Source organism: Poecilia reticulata, chromosome 14 (assembly GCF_904066995.2).
Source record: "Poecilia reticulata chromosome 14, P_reticulata-male-v2, whole genome shotgun sequence".
Lineage (NCBI taxonomy): Eukaryota > Metazoa > Chordata > Actinopteri > Cyprinodontiformes > Poeciliidae > Poecilia > Poecilia reticulata.
Window position 1 is genome coordinate 15,432,047 of NC_088843.1, and position 17,871 is coordinate 15,449,917.

The window sequence follows — 17,871 nt, forward strand, 5'->3', positions numbered from 1 at the left end:
ATTTATATGTATTTTTGATTTAATTTCTTTCAGTCTTTAAAATGCCAAAAATGTGTCCAGAATTCTATACTTAAAAAAATCAACACATTAAGTTATTGAGCAACTTTTTTTTACTTTTTTTTTTTTTTACCAAATGCATTTTTATTCTTACTTGACTAATTTATTGGACTTTTTACTTTGGCTGGGGTAAAAATATGTCAAAGCAGTGCTCTTACCTATTTATTTATTTTTGGTACTTTACCCCTTCTGCTTTGCCGATATGTTCTCGCTTCCTGTCGTTTTTCAGCTTTCTAGTGTGAGGCGACAAAACTGCCACTCACAACATGGCGGTGAAGTTTACGCGCGACCCGGATGTTCATGTCACGCTTGCTCTTCTAAGTTCGTCACGATGCTAATGTTTAAACACTTCCGGGTTTATCCGTACTTCCGGGTTTATCCGTACACGCGTCTTCCACTCACCCCTGTTTTGGTGCCGCTGTTCGTCTTTATCAGACAAACCAAATAATTCGTTGGTGGTTGTTTTTTCCGTCTGCATCTGTAGTTTTCGTGATTCCTCACTAAGATAACACGATGTCAGAAGCAGTTCCTTCTTCCTCTTGTGTTCTCCCAGATAGCTTCACAGAAGCTAATGTGGTAGCTCAGCCAGGTGACATAATGTTGGTGAATTGCCCTCCTGATGATGTGGAGGAAATATCAAGGCTTCTGATGTCCTCTCTGAAGCAGCACAATGGACAGGATACGAACAGGTAAAAACTAAAATGATGCTGCTCCAGTAGGCGGAGTGAGTCTGGTGTACCTTATTGAAACTGTATGTGTGTTTATAGTGATTCCGGGGACAGCTTGTTCATCACTCAGAAATGTGCACCTCAACGACGGAGGCGCTTAAGCAGGAGATCAAACTTCAGAGATTCACCAGAAAATGAATATGACGCATCCACATCTGAGGAGGAACATCCAGATGACAGAAAGCAGAAGAAGAAAAGCTGCACAACACCAAAGTTCACCTTTGATTTTCTCGAAGAGAGAATGATGACTAGGTTACCATATTATCAGAACAGAAAACTTCATGTACGACCACAAAATGAAAACTTAAATGCCCTTTTCCTTATGTTGAAGACTTTAAAAAAAAAGGTGCACATGTATTTTGATTGCAGTATTACGCCATGGGAGGTTTCTTCAGATGTGCAGAACAGCTTTGGGACAGCTATCAGACAGAAAAAGATCTGCTGGCGTCTCTACCAACTGTGGACCAGGACGGAGAGCCCATATCTCCGATGTCAAAGTAAGTTTGTTTAACCAGACTAGCGTATTTAAAACACGTGCCTACACTTAAAACTCTCAAACAAAATTTTGTTGAAGAGGCATAGAAAACACGTTACCTTCTATATGAGTGAGGAGTGTAGACATACCATTGAATAATAAATCAAAAGCAGATGAATGAGGCTAGTCCCATAAGACTTGTTTTTGCAAAGTTCCTTAAAACCATTAAAAAGGGCTTGCATATAAAGACATTTAACCCATGAAATGTTGCTGATCAGATCAGGTGTGGTTCTGGCCAGGTTAACCCCTCTTAAGGTCTTAAATGTAAAAAAAAAAAGATAATTACTTAAATATTTTTAAAAAGTCAAAGATCATCCAGTGTTTTGAGGATTTTTTTTTTAATTCAAATGTTGGTGAGATACTCTTTTGTTATGTTCTGACAACCTGTATAGAAAGAGAGCAAATTTGGATGTACGTCAACCAAGAAAGTAAATAGTTTTTGTGGAAGTTTTACCCAAACCATAAATTTCTCTTGAATGTTGATCACCAGATCAATATCATCACCCTTACATGTCATAAAGTCATGCTAGAAATTAAATAATGTTTCTTGAATTTGAAGCAGTTGTGTAATGGTCCTATACTTTCATTCTGGCTGTAGAGCAGTGGCAAAAAAAAACATAATGTTGTCCCACTTCTGTTTTAGAGAGAAAGACGAAACTACAGAAGATGAAGACATCAGAGTGGTGGTGAGTGCGCTGCTAACGTCTAAGGAAGAGAAAAAAACGGCTTGTTAAAGTTCTTCCTGAGGAATACATGCCATTTTTGTCAACTCACAGGAAAAGAAGCTCTTTGTGGTGTCGAAAACAAAGAACTCCCAACCATGGTACAATCCTAGAAAGGGATCCAGTGAAGAAACGCAACAGAATGAAGAACACTACAATGCTGCACGCGAGCCACAGGGAAGACCGGGAAGGATGACGCACAAAATATCGACATGGATACCCTTGTCGAGGGGGGCGTCGTCTTCGAAAACAAAGGAGTCCGATGAAATCTCAGAAGAGACGGAGTCGGTTGATGAACGAGTGTCAACGTCTGGAAGCCTCTCTGCTGAAACTGAAACGGGAAAGAACAGCAGATCTCCAGGAAAAGAAAGTAGAGCAAGTGGTCTTATTCCTGAAGACAATGAACAGATGCTTGATAACGAAAGCGACGCCACATGCGGTGGGGTGAGTGCAGAGCAAAGTGACGGAGAAGCAACAGACCCTCATATTGGGGCGAACGAACACACCGGTGTTCAAAATAATGAGATAGAGTGTAGAATAATCAATGTAAAGAAGAGGAAGAAGATAAAAAAAGATGGAGAAGGTGACAAATATGTAGAGAAAGGAAAAGATCAGAGTCTAGAGGGAGCCGGGGGCCAGCAGCCTGATCCCTCCTCAAACCTGATTATCACCGAGGCAGTGGAAGCTCCTTGTATGGAAAAGAAGAAAAAGAAGAAGAAAAAGAATCGTGAAGAAGAAGAAACATGGATACCCTCGTCGAGGGGGGCGTCGTCTTCAAAAACAAAGAAGTCCAATGAAGTCTTGGAAGAGACGGAGTCGGTTGATGAACGAGTGTCAACGTCTGGAAGCCTCCCTGCTGAAACTGAAACGGGAAAGAACAGCAGATCATCAGGAAAAGAAAGTAGAGCAAGTGGTCTTATTCCTGAAGACAATGAACAGATGCTTGGCAACAAAAGCGACGCCACATGCGGTGGGGTGAGTGCAGAGCAGAGCGCCAGAGAAGCAACAGACCCTCATACTGGGGCGGACGAACAAACAGGTGTACAATATAATGATATAGAGTGTAGAATAATCAAGGTACAGAAGAGGAAGAAGAAAAAAAAGGATGAGGAAGATGATAAATGTGTAGAGGAAGGAAAAGATCAGAGTCTAGAGGGAGCCGGGGGTCATCAGACTGATCCCTCCTCAAACTTGATTATCACCGTGGAAGTGGAAGCTCCTTGCATGAAAAAGAAGAAGAAGAAAAAGAAATGTGAAAACCAATATCTCGGACAGGAGGCGGATGAACAATCAGACCAGTGGAAGGAGGAGGATTTTGTTGTAGTGTGTGAAAATGGAAATATTGTTACAGACTCTTTAAAGACCAACAAAGCTGCAGAGTCTGCGACGAATGACGTACATGTCCCAAAGAAAAGGAAGAAAAAGAAAAAGGACTCTTCAGATCTGGATGAAACAACTGAACACACAGAGGCAATAGATCATTCCAGTAATGGTGAAGTTTTTCAGGAAACACTGGAATCCAGTGGGTTTAAAAGAAAAAAACACAAAAAGAAGAGCCAGTCGCCTAATGACGATCAGACAGATGTGGACCTGTCAAACGATGCCTCAAGCGTGCCACAAAATACAGACTTTGTTTATAAAAAGAAGAAAAAGAAACATGTGAATGACCAAGTAGGACTTGCGGAAGAAGATGAAAGCGTAGAGAAAACTCCAAAAGAGAAGCAAGAGATTGAGCAGGAGACCAAGAAGACGAAAAAGAGAATGAAGGATGATATCAGCGTGAGTAACTCAGAGGACATGTTGGAGTATGGTGACTATTCGCAGCTTGTGCGCAAAAAGAAAAATAAAAGGACCCATTCCGTCCTTTCTGCTGATGATGAGGAACCGTCTCCATCTGCTCATGAGGGCTGTGCTGAAAAGCCTGAGGTCAGCGCTGGTGAGTTAGCCGCCGAATCAGCAGACGTTTCTGAACATTTGCGAGAATCAAAAGATGGCAAGAAGAAAAAGAAGAGGTCAGCAACTGTCCCCGAGAGTGAGGAAAGGGAGCTGGAGGAAACGTCTGAAGCGCTGGTCAAGAATAAAGAGAAACGCAAGAGAACTAAAAGGCTCACGGAAACTTTGGAGAGTGTTGAGCAATCTCAAACCGAAGAAGCGGCGGTTGTGAATAAGACGAAGAAGAGGAAAAGCAGACGGGAAGTCCCGGATGAAGAGAGCCATCAAACTGAAGAGAAGGACAGAACAAATCCTGGGGCTGGTTCTAGGTTTAACTCGGCGTCATCTAAAACGTTTCCAGCAGAACTCGAGACGTCTTCCTCTCACTGTGTGGAGAGGAAAAGAAAGCTTAATGCAAGAAGAAAACTTTATAACCCAGATAAAGACTTTCTCTCTGACTTAAAACAGCTCACCAGATAGATCATGATGTCATAAGCTTTATTTATTTTATTGTAAACCGTCAACCATTTTAGGGTGACAATGTTGAAATTTAAAACCTTTTGGGTTCTGAATTAGGTTTTTTTTCCTATATTTAATTTTGTATCACAACACTTTTACACCAGAATAATTCTCAATTATTTTTAAATTGAGACGTAATATACGAAAATGTAAATGATTTTCATAAAAACTACATATTTTATTAAAAGAAAAAGATATCAGGCTTGGAGGCTTCTCCCTTTTTTCCCCCTACATAATTCATTATGGACAAACACTTCAATTCTAACTTCATCAGGTCACGAGACACATCTCCAATTTTTAAGGTCTTTGTCGCCCGCACTTAAAAGTTATAAGCTCACTTTTTATGTTCTTTTTGGTGTTTGCTTCTTCCTGTCCGATTGGATTTCCAGACCGTGTTGATCCGAGATTTGTTTCACAGTGGATAGTAACTTTCTCCTAAGATCATCAACCAGCATTTTGAAAGGTAATGACACAAAAGTTGCAAATGAACTAATCAGAAACTTAGAAAGTGCCTGGGCCAGACTTTAGAAACGGCCTACGCCCCTGAGTTTTTTGGGAGGACACAAAAAATATACTGTTAATGTGGTAAAAAAACACCACATGTGAAATGAGCTACTGTTGAATTTGTATCAATTTCAACAGCACAAAGAAATTTAAAAATTATACTTTTCTTTAATTGGGACCAACATTGAGTCAAAAAGATTTATACTTGTAAATGTGCAGCCCTAACTATTAATGTTCTGTAATTTGCAACATATTTTATTTATTTATTTAGTTGGGATTAGGCACCAAAACCTCTCCAGCCCAGAGGCCCTTATTCTGGTAAATCCGGCTATGCATAGTGCCATTATTCTTTCCCTGTTTCAGTTGTATCTATCTGTTTGTCTAATAATTTTTATCTAGCTTTTTCTGTGTGTTTAGCTTAGAAAATGAGTGTTTTGTTGTGTTTTGGGACGGCAATATGAGTGGGTGTGGCCCGGGGCGCCATTCACGCTACAACCGCCACTGGCCTCCACTCAGTAACGGCTGACTGAAGAGCTCTGCGGCTGAGCACGCTCGTTACGTCAACACGCAGCCCCAACAGAGGATTTAAAACGGCGAGTCTGTGCGGCTCCGGTTGGAAACTTTCCAACCACAGACAGAGAGAGAGAGAGAGACCAGCGTGTCAGCAGCATCCACACACCGCTCGGCAGCGGCTCCCACCTTCCAGTCATGTCCAATGGCAGCAGCAACAACAACAACACGGCGCGGTTTGACGCGGCCAGGAGAGTGGCGATCTTCGGAGGGACTCACGGGAACGAAATGTCCGGCGTGACACTTGTTAATCTGTGGATGCAGAACAGCGCTGAGATCCAAAGGAAAGGACTGGAGATCAAGCCCTTCATCACGAACCCGAAGGCTGTGGAGAAGTGCGTTAGATACGTGGACACGGACCTGAACCGGGCCTTCACTCCGGAGAACCTCAGGTAAACAAACACGGGGGACAGGTGACGGCTGGATGACGGGGTCTGCATGGGGTTCTGCTGCTGAAACTTTGTGTTGGAGATCCACAAAATACACTAATGACTCCAGTAGCGGGTTGGGCTCGGTTTATTGTGTTTTATAAGACATTTGAACGCACTTACGCAACATGAAGTGTTGTATGAATGAGCAGCATGAAGTGTATGAATGAGGCACGCGGTGTACAAAACAGGCGCGCGCGGGGAGCTAGGAGGCACATTGCAACATAACTTCCACTGTATATTACAAAGGTCACCCAAGTCTTGTACCTATGGTCGTTTCTCTGTCACGTCACGTGGATCAGCACCAGCATGTTGGTATCATAGGTTGGTGTTTGGGTCCAGTAGCCAATAACAGCGGAGCGGCGTGTCCCCTCCTCCCGCGTCTCCCTCCTCCTTGGCCGGGCAGCAGCTGACTCCCAGACACCCTGCAGGAGCAACGTGAGCGGAACGTGACCGAGCTGCGCAATGATACCGAACCGTTTGAGCTGTCGCTTTCTGTTGTTCTGATTTCGGAAGGAGAACAGGGTATTACGCAAACGCTCGTGCAGGCGCCGTGCACGAGCACGCGCGATCCGCTTGGGTTTGGATGGAAAAACACCTGGTTTATCACACCGACTGGCCACAGCCATCCCATCTATTCTGATGTGTTGTATATTGCAAAAACACCAAGTCTTACCAAGTATTTTTTTGTCTAATTCCCAGTGCAAATATCTCCTTAGACTTAAAATGGCACAAACTAACTTACAAGTAACTTTTCAGCAAGATGTACTAGCTTGTTTTTGAGTCAGTAATTCTTGAACATTGTTCAAAACGTAGTAGTTCCACTGGCAGATTTATTTCACTTACAGCAGGGAAAAAAATACCATGTATAAATTATTATCCTTATTTTAAATGGAATAAGATCATTTTATCAAACTAAGCAAAAATACTTTTTAATATTTTGTTTTTGTAGCAAAGCAAGGTGCTTGGTGGAAGTTGCTCCCTTCATCAGCTGCCTCCAAGTGTTCATATATCTGACTTTTACATCACTGTGGGTTTTCCAGGATGAACGGCCTATTAAAGCCCACACTACAGCTTCTAATAGGGGTTTAAATCCAGACTTTGACTAGGTCACTTTAAAATGTTCATGATTTTGCCTTTTGTAACCATTCCAGATTGATGAATTTAAATGACTTTATCCATCCTTGGACGTCTTTTGAACTTGATATAACACTTTGTTTTTGAATATTTTTGGCCTACTACATTTCTTGTACAAAAGTACCAGATTGGATTGGGTGGCTTTGTTTGCCTTAACAAAATCATCATTTGAAAATGCGTTTTTGCTGTTCATGTTCTTATTTTCTCTTATCTGACGTTGAAATTTGTCTGATCTGAAACATTTCAATGAGCAAAACCAGGAGAAGTCTGTAATGGGGGTTAAATACTTATTCACAGCACCGTGTTTACCCTGGCCACTAACCTTTGGTTTAAACATTCCAGTGAAACTTTGGACACACACATGAATCTTCAATGTTTTTTCCTATAAAGGTCATTTATCCTCAAATTATCTGAGAGATACATTGGTTAATTTTAAAACTGTGCAGCTGCCATCCTGTTTGTCCTCTCTCAAGGAGATGAAGCGCTTCTAAAAACAGCTCATTAAAAAAACTTCTCTGACAGCTCTACTTTTCCTCAAACTCAGCACGTCTCTCAGCTGTGAACCCATACGTGCTGGAGTCCACATTTCTCCACAGCGTGCTGATATTTGGAGAAAACGGCGTCCTAGGGCCGTATGCTATGAGGGTGAGAGAATGTGGACTGCAGAGGCTCTTTTTCTTAAAAATAAAAAATAAAAAAACCTCCTGTGGTTTAGAGGTTGTTGTTTTTGAAATGCATTAGAACGAGCGGATCGAAGTTGAGGGAGAGAAGCATGTTCGGTGGGAGTTTAACCTGAAAAGAAACTCACAGATTCTGTGATCCGAACACACAAGACCATGAGAATGGTACACTCAAACCACAGTCGTCTTTTTTTTTTTTTTTAAACAAATTTTCCGTCAAACCTGTTGCTGTTTCTACCTCTCAAGTCTCAACATTTGACACCGTTTGTGTCGTCCAGCGCAACGGGAGGCGACGAGCTGCCCTACGAGGTGCAGAGGGCCCAGGAGATCAACAGGATGTTCGGCCCCAAAGGAAGCGCCGAAGCCTACGACGTGATCTTCGACCTCCACAACACCACGTCCAACATGGGCTGCACTCTGATCCTGGAGAGCTCCAAAGACGCCTTCAATCTGCAGATGATGAATTACATCAAGGTGAGGGTCCGCCGCGGCAGTTTTAAGTCGACCTGTAGGAATGTTACTTTGAAGAAAGGCCTACCAGACATGCAGATCCTTACAAAGCTATTTTTTTTTTTTTTTTACATTTTTGTCACTGCGACAAAGTTGTACAAACTACATGTTATATGGGGGGTTTATATAATGAAGCTCAGGTAGAAGAATCCGCATGAAGCGTCAGAAATAAAACAACTGCTGAGAGAAAGTCAAAAATCATCCCAATTTGCAGCTTGCAAAACAAATCACATCGACGAAGTGTATATGTAGAGGAAGGTTAGACGAGACCAAAATCAAAAGTTTCTGACCTACATGCAAAAGCCACCTGCAGTAGAAAACCAGACATTGAGCACAGTGGTGTTGTGAAACATCATTATGGTAGCGGCATCATGCTGCTGGACATATTAAGTCTGAAAACGATGACAGGAGTAGATCAGAGGCTGCAAACATCCGAGTTGGCAGCAGAGCTTCAGGGTTGCGCTTGTTAGTGGCACGTTTTATTTTAATCATCAGTGTTAAGGGAGCTAAATATAATGGCATGCTACCTTTCTTGGGATATTTATGACAAATTTAGAAAATCTCTCATCTTGTTTCTTACACCGTGCAATTGTTTGCTACTTTGCGTTGTTTTATCACATTAAATCTTAATAAAATATAATTAAATTTAAGGGTGCAGAGTACATTTCACCACAGAGACGATTCCTCCTGCGAGTTGTATATTTGCAAAACGTTTTTTATTTTGGGCAAAATTGGGTAAAAAAAAAAAAAAGAGAACTATGAAGAGAAGAGAAGACAAGGAGGTGCTGGTTCTCTCTATGTTTCCAGTCAGTGATTAACTAAGACTTGTGGTCTATAATCAGATCCAGTTAGAATACGTTACTGATAAAAATGACCTGCTATGCTTTACCGTGTCGGGTTGGAAAGGCTACGTGAAGGATTAACCCAGTAAAACTCATAAACTTTTGACTGGTTTGTGCTGGCACTAGCCTGAGAAAAAACAAAGATTGTTTTTCAAAAAATTTACAATTAGAGCTGCTTGGTGCTTGTTCTGCTTGTAACAAAGTCTTTTAACCATGATGTTGCTAGAGAAGACATTATTTGTTAGTATGGTTGTTCTAATGAAAAGGGTCTAGGTTTTGGTTAGAAAACAACCATTAATTATTACAACAAAGTTTTGTTATATAGTTAAGGAATCTGGAGTGTTATAACACACAGTATTTCACAGGAAAGTATATTTTATTCCTTAATTTTTCAGTAATCGGGTAATATTTGGAGTTCATTCTGCTGTCATTAAAAAATCTTTAAAAAAGCAGTTCCTTTTGATGCAGGAGAAACATTGCTGAGGCAAACAAGTAAAATCAAAAATATCACTGTAAAGGCTGAATCGGCTGTTTTTATACACAGAAAATTTTGTCGCACAAATCTAAAGTAGCTACCACTAAAATCAGATTACAGGAAATGCATCTAAAATCCTCGTTGTACTTTTTTTGACGTACATTCTTAAAGGCTTTTTGCAGCTTATGCATGGCCATGCAGCAAAGCCTTTCTATATTTACCTCCCGCCTGATGTGCTCAGTTAAATCCACGCCGCTGTTTTGAGAACGACGGACGCTTTCTTGTCGAGTTGTTTGACTCTTCTAAGGAGAAATTAAGTAGATGGGCAACACGGTCACTAAGAATCTATGAGAATGTTTCTCTGCATGCTTTTGGGAGAGTTATTACAGAAGATTTTCTTACACCAGTCTCTCTGTGATTAAAAACAATCTTCACAGTTCAGTTTTACTAGCCACACCTTGATTCCTGCCAGACGTAGAAGTCATTTTCCCGTCAGTTTCCAAAACCACCTAAAAAGAAATGTATTTTTTATTCCAAAACATTTTGGATGTGCTAGTTGACGTTATTGCTACATTACGCTGCATTGCTACTTGAGGACCTGAACAACTTGGGAACTAAGGGAACCATAAATTCTGCTGTAAACGTCCTGAATGGCTAAAAATAAATAGTTTGTAGTTTGGGCTCTTTGTATTTATTTGAGTTGCATTTGATTAAAGAGAAAAAAAGAATCAAGACATTTGTTAGTGAGCATACAGACAGCTAGCTAGCCTGCTAGCTAGCAAGCTGATATGTCAAAATACAGGCACACTAGCTAGTTAGCTAGATAGATAGATAGATAGATAGATAGATAGATAGATGATATGTCAAGATACAGGCACGCTTGCTAGCTAACCAATGAAAACCCAAAATGAGAGCACACACTATTTCACAGCACTGTATTTGTCATGTTTTCTCCTAGAGGAATTGGCTCTGATGTAATTTTCCACTTTGTCAAGCAGAAACCTAAAACATTTAACTGTGTTGCATAAGTCTTTGTCATAAAAGCCTTTTTTTAAAAATATATGACGTTCTTTTTGGTTTTTTGGTTTTTACAGAAAGCCTTGGCTCCTGCTAGCTGTCTTGTTCTCCTGAATGAACATCCTCTGCTGAAATATTCCACCTCTCGCTCTGTGGCCAAGCACCCTGTTGGTGAGTCTCTGACTGTCCAGGGATTTTCTCTGCTCTTTCAAATAGTTTACAATGAGGTTAGTATCAAATAACTTTGAAGGGATTAATTTGTCGATATAAAGATGACTTACTTCTAGTCTGACATTCACTTGTGCGTATATTCGTCAACATTGTAAGGATTTTGAGTTTCTCTGTTGTTGTTTTTTAACCTTTCACAATTTCCATTTTGTTGACATCTACCATTTTTGATAAGAAAAGTTGTCAAGTTTTAAGGCGGAATAACACCAGGTCCTTTTTGTTAAACCACATAGTTTCTTTTCAACTTGGTTAAAAAAAACATTTAACTAATTATTGGGAGGTACACAGATACTTTGGAGGCTGTATGTTAGATTTTTGTTCTCTCAGTTTTATGCAAATAAGTGTCTCTGCCACCTGTGACCTGCTCCTGTGTGAAGCATCTGGTGATTTCTTAATAACGTCAACCGTTTGGATTGTCTCGTTGCAGGTATGGAGGTGGGTCCTCAGCCTCAAGGGGTTTTAAGAAGTAACATCTTCGAAGCTATGAGGGTCATCCTGAAACATGCCCTGGACTTCATCTCTCTCTTTAACGAAGGTAGAGCTTTTAAAGCCGCTCCGTTAGGCTGCGAATCTCTGCTGACGTAAGACTTTTTATGTTTACTAAACTGTGACTGTTGGGCTGAAGCAGAAGCTCATGTAAACATAAATTGCCAAACGGTTTATTTAAAAAAAACAACAACTTCCCTTTCAATGACTCAGCCTGCTATCAATGAATCATCTGCTATGTTCTAGAAAAAGAAACATTTTGTAATAAAGCAAATGTCCATGAGGCTGACTCATCTCCAAATCTCTTCTCATCTGGTTCGTCAATCCGCCGCTCTGCTCTCTCAGCCCCCCGTCACTCTCCCGAAGGCACCGAACGCTGTGCTTTCCTTCCCTCTACATAAGCCCAGCTGCCCGTGCCAAGTCCCAGTTGCAGCCTGTTGGTCTCCCCCGACTGTCCTGCTGTTGAATGGGCCCCCTTGTTGGGAGCCAGTTGCTTTCCGTGTCGTGAGAGCGCGGCTGCCAACGTTGCGGTAACCTTCTGTCGCGGGACCACACCGGCGCTAATGAATGCCCCGTCATAAAGATGAATCGATGTTCCTGCGCATTGAAGCCGAACGCCTCGATGAAACGACCGATTTGGCTGTAAGGAGTCCTGAAAAGGGGCACCTTACTCCATGAGGACACTGGATAAAAGTGTGGCTGAGGCATCAGTACTCGTGGTTCCTTTGGCCTTGATTGAAATGCACTGCTAAATAAAACGCAGTTCCTTTCAGCAGTCACATGCATTAACTTAAACTTCACAGCTGTTCTGTGAAGGCCTCTGAGATTTGTTGGAGAACAAACATCGTCATGAAAACCAAGGAGCAAAGCAGACAGGTCAGAGAAAACGCTGTAGAGAAGTTTAAAGCAGGAGTCGATCATAAGATAAGGAACTTGTTCAGCCCATCATCTGAAAGTTGACTGGATAGTACGTCTCAACTGAAAACCTGAGGGATGCGATACTGCATGTTTTGGTATTGATTTTATACCAAATAAATACACCCGATACCAGTACCGATATACTGATACTTTTTTGTTTTGATTTTGTCACATCGTCAGACTCTTGACCTTCAGGTGTTTTTGTGGATTTTTCCTGACTTATTTTTGCCCAAACGTAGGACAGAATTTGGATAAAGTTTGTAGAGAGCTACAAAATGATTCAATGACATATTGTGAAGATTTGTGTGCAAAATGAGGAAAAAAGAAGAGATTTCTTCTATTTTGCAGTTGTGTGCCATGTTGTGTTGGTCCAAGAAAATACATTGACATTTGACCGAAGGACAAACGGAATGAACGCTTTAGCCTACATTAAGTCTTTTTCTTTTTAGCTCAAGATGCTGTATCTTCCGTTACAATCAGACCCATTAATACGTCAGATTCTGTCAAAAACACAGAGTGTGCCTCCTGTGTGTCGGCTAGGAATGGAGTTTCCTCCATGTACGGTGGAAGTCTTCCGGGTCTTGGAGAGGATGGACTACCCCAGAGACGCCAATGGGAACATTATTGCCATGGTTCACCCCAACCTGCAGGTAAATGGCTGAAGGCAAATTATGCTGTGCCTGTAAAAAGTATTAATTTCCTTGGATGATATTCTCTTTTTATTGCTTCTACAGGTTAATCATAATCAACAAAATTTCCCCTTTTTTGACAAAACATTTATTTAAAAAAACTGATTTCTTCAAAAATAACGACAATTAAATAAAAGTGTATAACATAAAATAAATAATTGCATAGGTATTCACCTCTTTTAAAGTGACTGACCAAATTCATCATCATCCGAGAGGTGAATACTTTCATATTCGCTGTACAGCTGCCTTCAACTTCATTAGGATTGCTTTCTGATATGTTATTTGGAAGGAGGAAATTTATTTATTTATTTATGTTTTTTAGCAGCACAGTCAAATCACTTCCCCGCCGGCCGTTGTTTGTTGTTGTTTCAGGACTGTGACTGGGAGCCGCTGAACCCCGGCGACCCAATGTTCCAAACATTCGACGGGAAGTCCATCCACTACCAAGGCTCCAGCACCGTTTATCCCACTTTTATTAATGAGGCCGCCTACTACGAGAAACAACAGGCGTTTGTGACCACCAGGCGAGAAACCTTGGCTGCGAGTGCCATCAGGAAAGCATGAAATGTTCTCCGGAAAGGCAGGAAAAAAACCCCAATTAAACAACAAAACTCTGCAGAGATATGTTAGTAGATTTTGCACAGGTTGCAGATCAAAGCGCTCTGTGCAAAATAACATCTGATTTCATTTTTATCTTTTTAATATCAGAAAAATCAATTAACTATGCAAAAAAAAAAAAATCACCTATTAAGCTAAGTATTTATGATACTGTCCATTTATTTACATTAAATGAACTGAACTTTTATTAGCGTTTTAAAGGCTAGGCCTCATTACTGTTGGCTTATTAAACATTCCAAACACACTCTTTGAGTTTCCTACTGCTGCTCAGGAAGGCCATGGAAGATCAACACCTACGACCTCTGACCCAGAACTGTTGTCTCCTCCTGGAAACGTGTTTGTAAGACCTATTGGGGTGTGCTATGTGTGGCCTTTGATTCTACCTACCTTTAACTCCAGTATAGCATCTGTGGTGCTGCCCTATTGTTGCCTTATTCGAGGGGTTTCCAGAGAAACTCAACACAGCAAATTTAGCGAAGACTTTGTGTGAAACATGTTAATCCAGAAGAGGTTATTTTGAGAGATGGTACATGAGCTCTTCCTTTTACACTCCATTGATAGTGTGAGACGTGTTTTGTAATTATATTAACGTGTATTTTTTGATATGTCTATTTATGTATGTTTGATTTTGAGTATTTTCTAGAAGTCATGGTGCTGTCTGACGTTTTTAAATGTCTTGTGCGTCTCTGTGTAACACCGTCGTCTTACTGTAGGTCATTTTTCAATCAGCAATATTTCTATGAGCACCATTTATATTAAACAGTGAAGTACTGTGACAATTATCCTTTCAATAAATGTATTACATCAGCGTGTAGGCGTTTTGTTTTTCTCTGAAGAGCCAAGGGAAGATATCACCTCCCACCACAAGAGGGCGACATGCAACCACAGTTTAAAATCCAATGACGATGCACTCTAGCGGTTTATCTCAAGCATTGGTAGATGGACATTATCTCACGGGTGCAACGGAGGAAGAGGAACATACATTTTGAAGTGTTTAAAAAAAAATCAGATGGCTTGATGTCATACGAAAGTTAAAGCCAATTTATGCTATGATTTTTTTATAGCATAAATTGCTATAACGTTTTCACAACTTTTCCATTCTAATCGATGAAAGAGAATTTGGGTCAATTGGCTGCCAATGAGCTCTTGGTTGTAAAAAACAACAAAAAAAACAAAACACATTGTTGCCATGGTTATACATTATAGCGATATCCGGAAGTAAGGGAAAAAAAGTAAAAATTATTCCAGCTGCACAGCATGCAACGTTAAAATGAATAATTCTCCAGAAAAGCAAAGCACAAAACGAAAAACATGACCAAAAGTCTACAAAAAAAAGAACTAAAATAACTACACCAATGTGCTGCCACTTATTCTAGAACATCATTCTAGAAAAATAAAGTAAATAAAAGGTTGATTTAGAAAGTTTTTATTGATTTATTCATCTATTTTAAGGGGGAGATGGGGTCGGCTCGAGTGTCCTTTATTTCAAAGTGCTAAGACAGGAAAGTAGGTAAAGAGAGAGAGGGAAGACATGCAGCAAAGGTCACCAGGTCATTAATCGAACCTGTGACGGCCGAGTAAGACCTCCTTACATGGGCTGTTTGTAACCCCTGCGCCTCCACAGCATCCCAGTTCTTTTTACTTATCTTAAAACAAATTAATAATCATTTTTACTTGAACTCAATCTCTTAAATGACAAAACCAACAAGAAATCTTTGATGTGTTTTAACAAATAAACACTGCTATAACATCGACATGTCACAAAGTGTATTTCTAATTTAATCTCATCTTCCTTCGTAGCCAAGAAGATAAATGACGTGTTTTTTTTTGTTTTGTTTTTTATCCTAGCATGTAGGAACTACAGTGTGGTTCAAGCATAATTACGTACAATGACAGCAAGTACTATGATTACGGTGTATGAGAACACAGTTTTCCACATCTGTCATTATCACTAAACATTTCTGGAATCCAGAAAAATGCAGAAGGGAGCCGAGGGGCATGGCACTGAAACAGTTGAGCAACGTCTCGGATGGAAAACATCTATATTGCACTTTGTTCTCAGTAAATACCTTACATCATGGTATTCAAGGAACCCAATAAAAACCTGCAGCTTTTCAACTATTCTAGAGTATTGGTCCACTCGTCTTTGTCACGCTTTTGATGTGAACGGCACACTGACCAGGCATTTCTAACTTCTGTTTTACTAACCGCTGATCACGAAGAAGACCTTCTGCACTCCACCAGTGTTGAGAACGTGTGGATGCCTCACGACACGCTCGTTCATTTCCTATAATCATTCTAGAAATGTAAGTGCACAACCACCTGCTGTGTCTCTGCCTGTTCGGTCGCTGCATCAATCACTGTAATCCAGTCAGGACTTGGATGACCGCAACAACACCCGATCGATAGACATTGAGAGGAACACGATCTTTAAGTTTCTGGCAGGGATCCAAATGTGCACTTTAAACGCTCCTCGGGGTGCATCCCTGCTTCCACCGTGTGCCTCCTCGATACGTGACATCACATCTGTTTTACTGGAAGAATGCCGCTTGGCAGCTCATCAAATTGTTGGTATCTGGATGCAGCTGCATGGATCGGCGGCTAGAATTACAGAGCCGGTGGTTAGCTGTACTCCCTTCTGCATTGTGGAAATGATGTTTGTCGGCATGAACCCCCTCGCAATGACAGGCTTACGAGGTAAAGCAGCATTTATTCCGTTGCTTCACTTATAAAATCTCAAAACGGTGAGTGCCAAGTCGGTTTGTCTGGTATGCCAAAGAGAGAGGAACTGTTTTCCATTTCTTTTTCTTTTTTTTTTTGGTAGTAAAACTCAGTGCAGACATGGGAATGAGGAAGTAATTATCTGCATAGGGTTCTGACATGCACCTGTTGTGGTTGAAGCACAAGTAAAAACCCTCCACGGGTCCTTGCAGTGGCAGCAGCTATGCTTCTCTTCTGATTGCAGTCGCTTCGAGACTTCTCTTCTTTTCAGTGAAACTGCTGAAACCACCAGCTGGACGGAAGGGGAGTTATGTAAGAGTCTGTTTTAGCCTCCCTTCTACATTTGTGCTCTGCACAAAAACAAGTTGGCAGCGCGCCGTTGGAAATGCAGGGGTTGTTTTGGCAACCAAATGCATGAATTCCCAGATTTGTGCACGTCTGTGACATCAGCTAGCATGTGGATGAGTCTGGATGATAGAGAAATCATTTGAATTTAATGTGAGTCTGGAAAAAATACAATTGGTTGCTTGCTCATTTTTGTTAATTATGCATCGGTTTTAAAACATGCAAGCATGGATGACTTAAAGAGGAGTGTGACCGATGATCGCTGGTGGTGGGAATGACCCACAAATCAAACATTAGTACAGCCCCAATATGACGTTGTAGTGGCCCTGGATCTAAACCCACCAAATTACTAGAGAAGAAGAAATACTCCATATCCTCAAACAAGTGCCAGATTAATTAGTTTTAGGAATAACTCATAAAAATCAGTTCTTCCAGTACACAAGTGGTTGCCAAACTGTTCAGCTTCTGATCCACACACTGACAAAGGAAGCGAGAGAAAGAGCTAATTGATAATTAATCCATTGAACAGTAGCAGAATGACAATAAACTGCAGCGCAAAATAAAACAAACATTGACAGTCAAAATACAGCATTTATTTATTTTTAAGTGAAAGTGTTTTTTTATTTTTTATTTATACTAAAATATAAATCCTAAATATCCACTACCATTATTAATTTTGTTACTTAATAATGATTTGGGAAACTAAAAAAAAAACATAACATTAAACAAAGAATTTCAAAAAGGAACAAGAACTGTAGATATACTTAATGCTATGAGGCCTTCAAGCTGAAGGATTTGCCTTTTTCCAGTCCTCCCTTTAACTTTGGTAGCAAGCTTTCTTGATGAAGTGAACACAGACAGTTAAAGGTTGACTAAAAATACCCCAATCCACTTCAAAAGCAACTAATGTTGCATTCAAATAGTGACGGAATTTTGTACTTATTTTGCTATATACACACTGTGCGGTTAAAAGATTAAAATGTATAATTTTTAACAAACAGGATGACAAGTTTATATAACAACAGGATGATAATGTGATTATTATCATTATAACAGCGATGCAAATAATAATGCAAATATAAAAAAAATTTACATATAGTAAAATAGTGATAATAATCAGAATTTTGATTACTAAAATATAAATAAAGGGAATCATCTGCATAAAAAAACAACAACCAGAAGATGAGGAAGAAATTAACGGGACCAACAT

The 17,871-nt window shown here is 40.3% G+C and overlaps 2 protein-coding genes across 2 annotated transcripts; both read left to right on the forward strand.

Annotated features, from left to right (window-relative positions):
* Positions 1-286: 286 nt before the first annotated feature.
* Positions 287-4,695, forward strand: pho (phoenix). The gene is made up of 5 exons (XM_017308694.2): positions 287-746; positions 825-1,068; positions 1,155-1,282; positions 1,964-2,006; positions 2,097-4,695. The coding sequence occupies exons 1-5, from the start codon at positions 571-573 to the stop codon at positions 4,452-4,454; spliced, it is 2,949 nt and encodes a 982-aa protein (XP_017164183.1). The 5' UTR covers positions 287-570; the 3' UTR covers positions 4,455-4,695.
* Positions 4,696-4,827: 132 nt separating this feature from the next.
* aspa (aspartoacylase) lies at positions 4,828-14,404 on the forward strand. Its single transcript, XM_008428044.3, has 6 exons — positions 4,828-5,959; positions 8,091-8,286; positions 10,734-10,827; positions 11,312-11,419; positions 12,829-12,938; positions 13,350-14,404. Exons 1-6 carry the CDS (start codon positions 5,706-5,708, stop codon positions 13,539-13,541), a joined length of 954 nt encoding a protein of 317 aa, XP_008426266.1. The 5' UTR covers positions 4,828-5,705; the 3' UTR covers positions 13,542-14,404.
* The last annotated feature ends 3,467 nt before the right edge of the window (positions 14,405-17,871 follow it).

Excerpts from the sequence above, each read along its gene's own strand:
- pho (XM_017308694.2), top strand. The coding sequence starts at position 571 with ATGTCAGAAGCAGTTCCTTCTTCCTCTTGTGTTCTCCCAGATAGCTTC. Across the intron at positions 747-824 it reads AATGGACAGGATACGAACAG|TGATTCCGGGGACAGCTTGT; the intron begins GTAAAAACTAAA and ends GTGTGTTTATAG. Across the intron at positions 1,283-1,963 it reads CCCATATCTCCGATGTCAAA|AGAGAAAGACGAAACTACAG; the intron begins GTAAGTTTGTTT and ends CTTCTGTTTTAG.
- aspa (XM_008428044.3), top strand. The coding sequence starts at position 5,706 with ATGTCCAATGGCAGCAGCAACAACAACAACACGGCGCGGTTTGACGCG. Across the intron at positions 8,287-10,733 it reads AGATGATGAATTACATCAAG|AAAGCCTTGGCTCCTGCTAG; the intron begins GTGAGGGTCCGC and ends TGGTTTTTACAG. Across the intron at positions 11,420-12,828 it reads CATCTCTCTCTTTAACGAAG|GAATGGAGTTTCCTCCATGT; the intron begins GTAGAGCTTTTA and ends TGTGTCGGCTAG.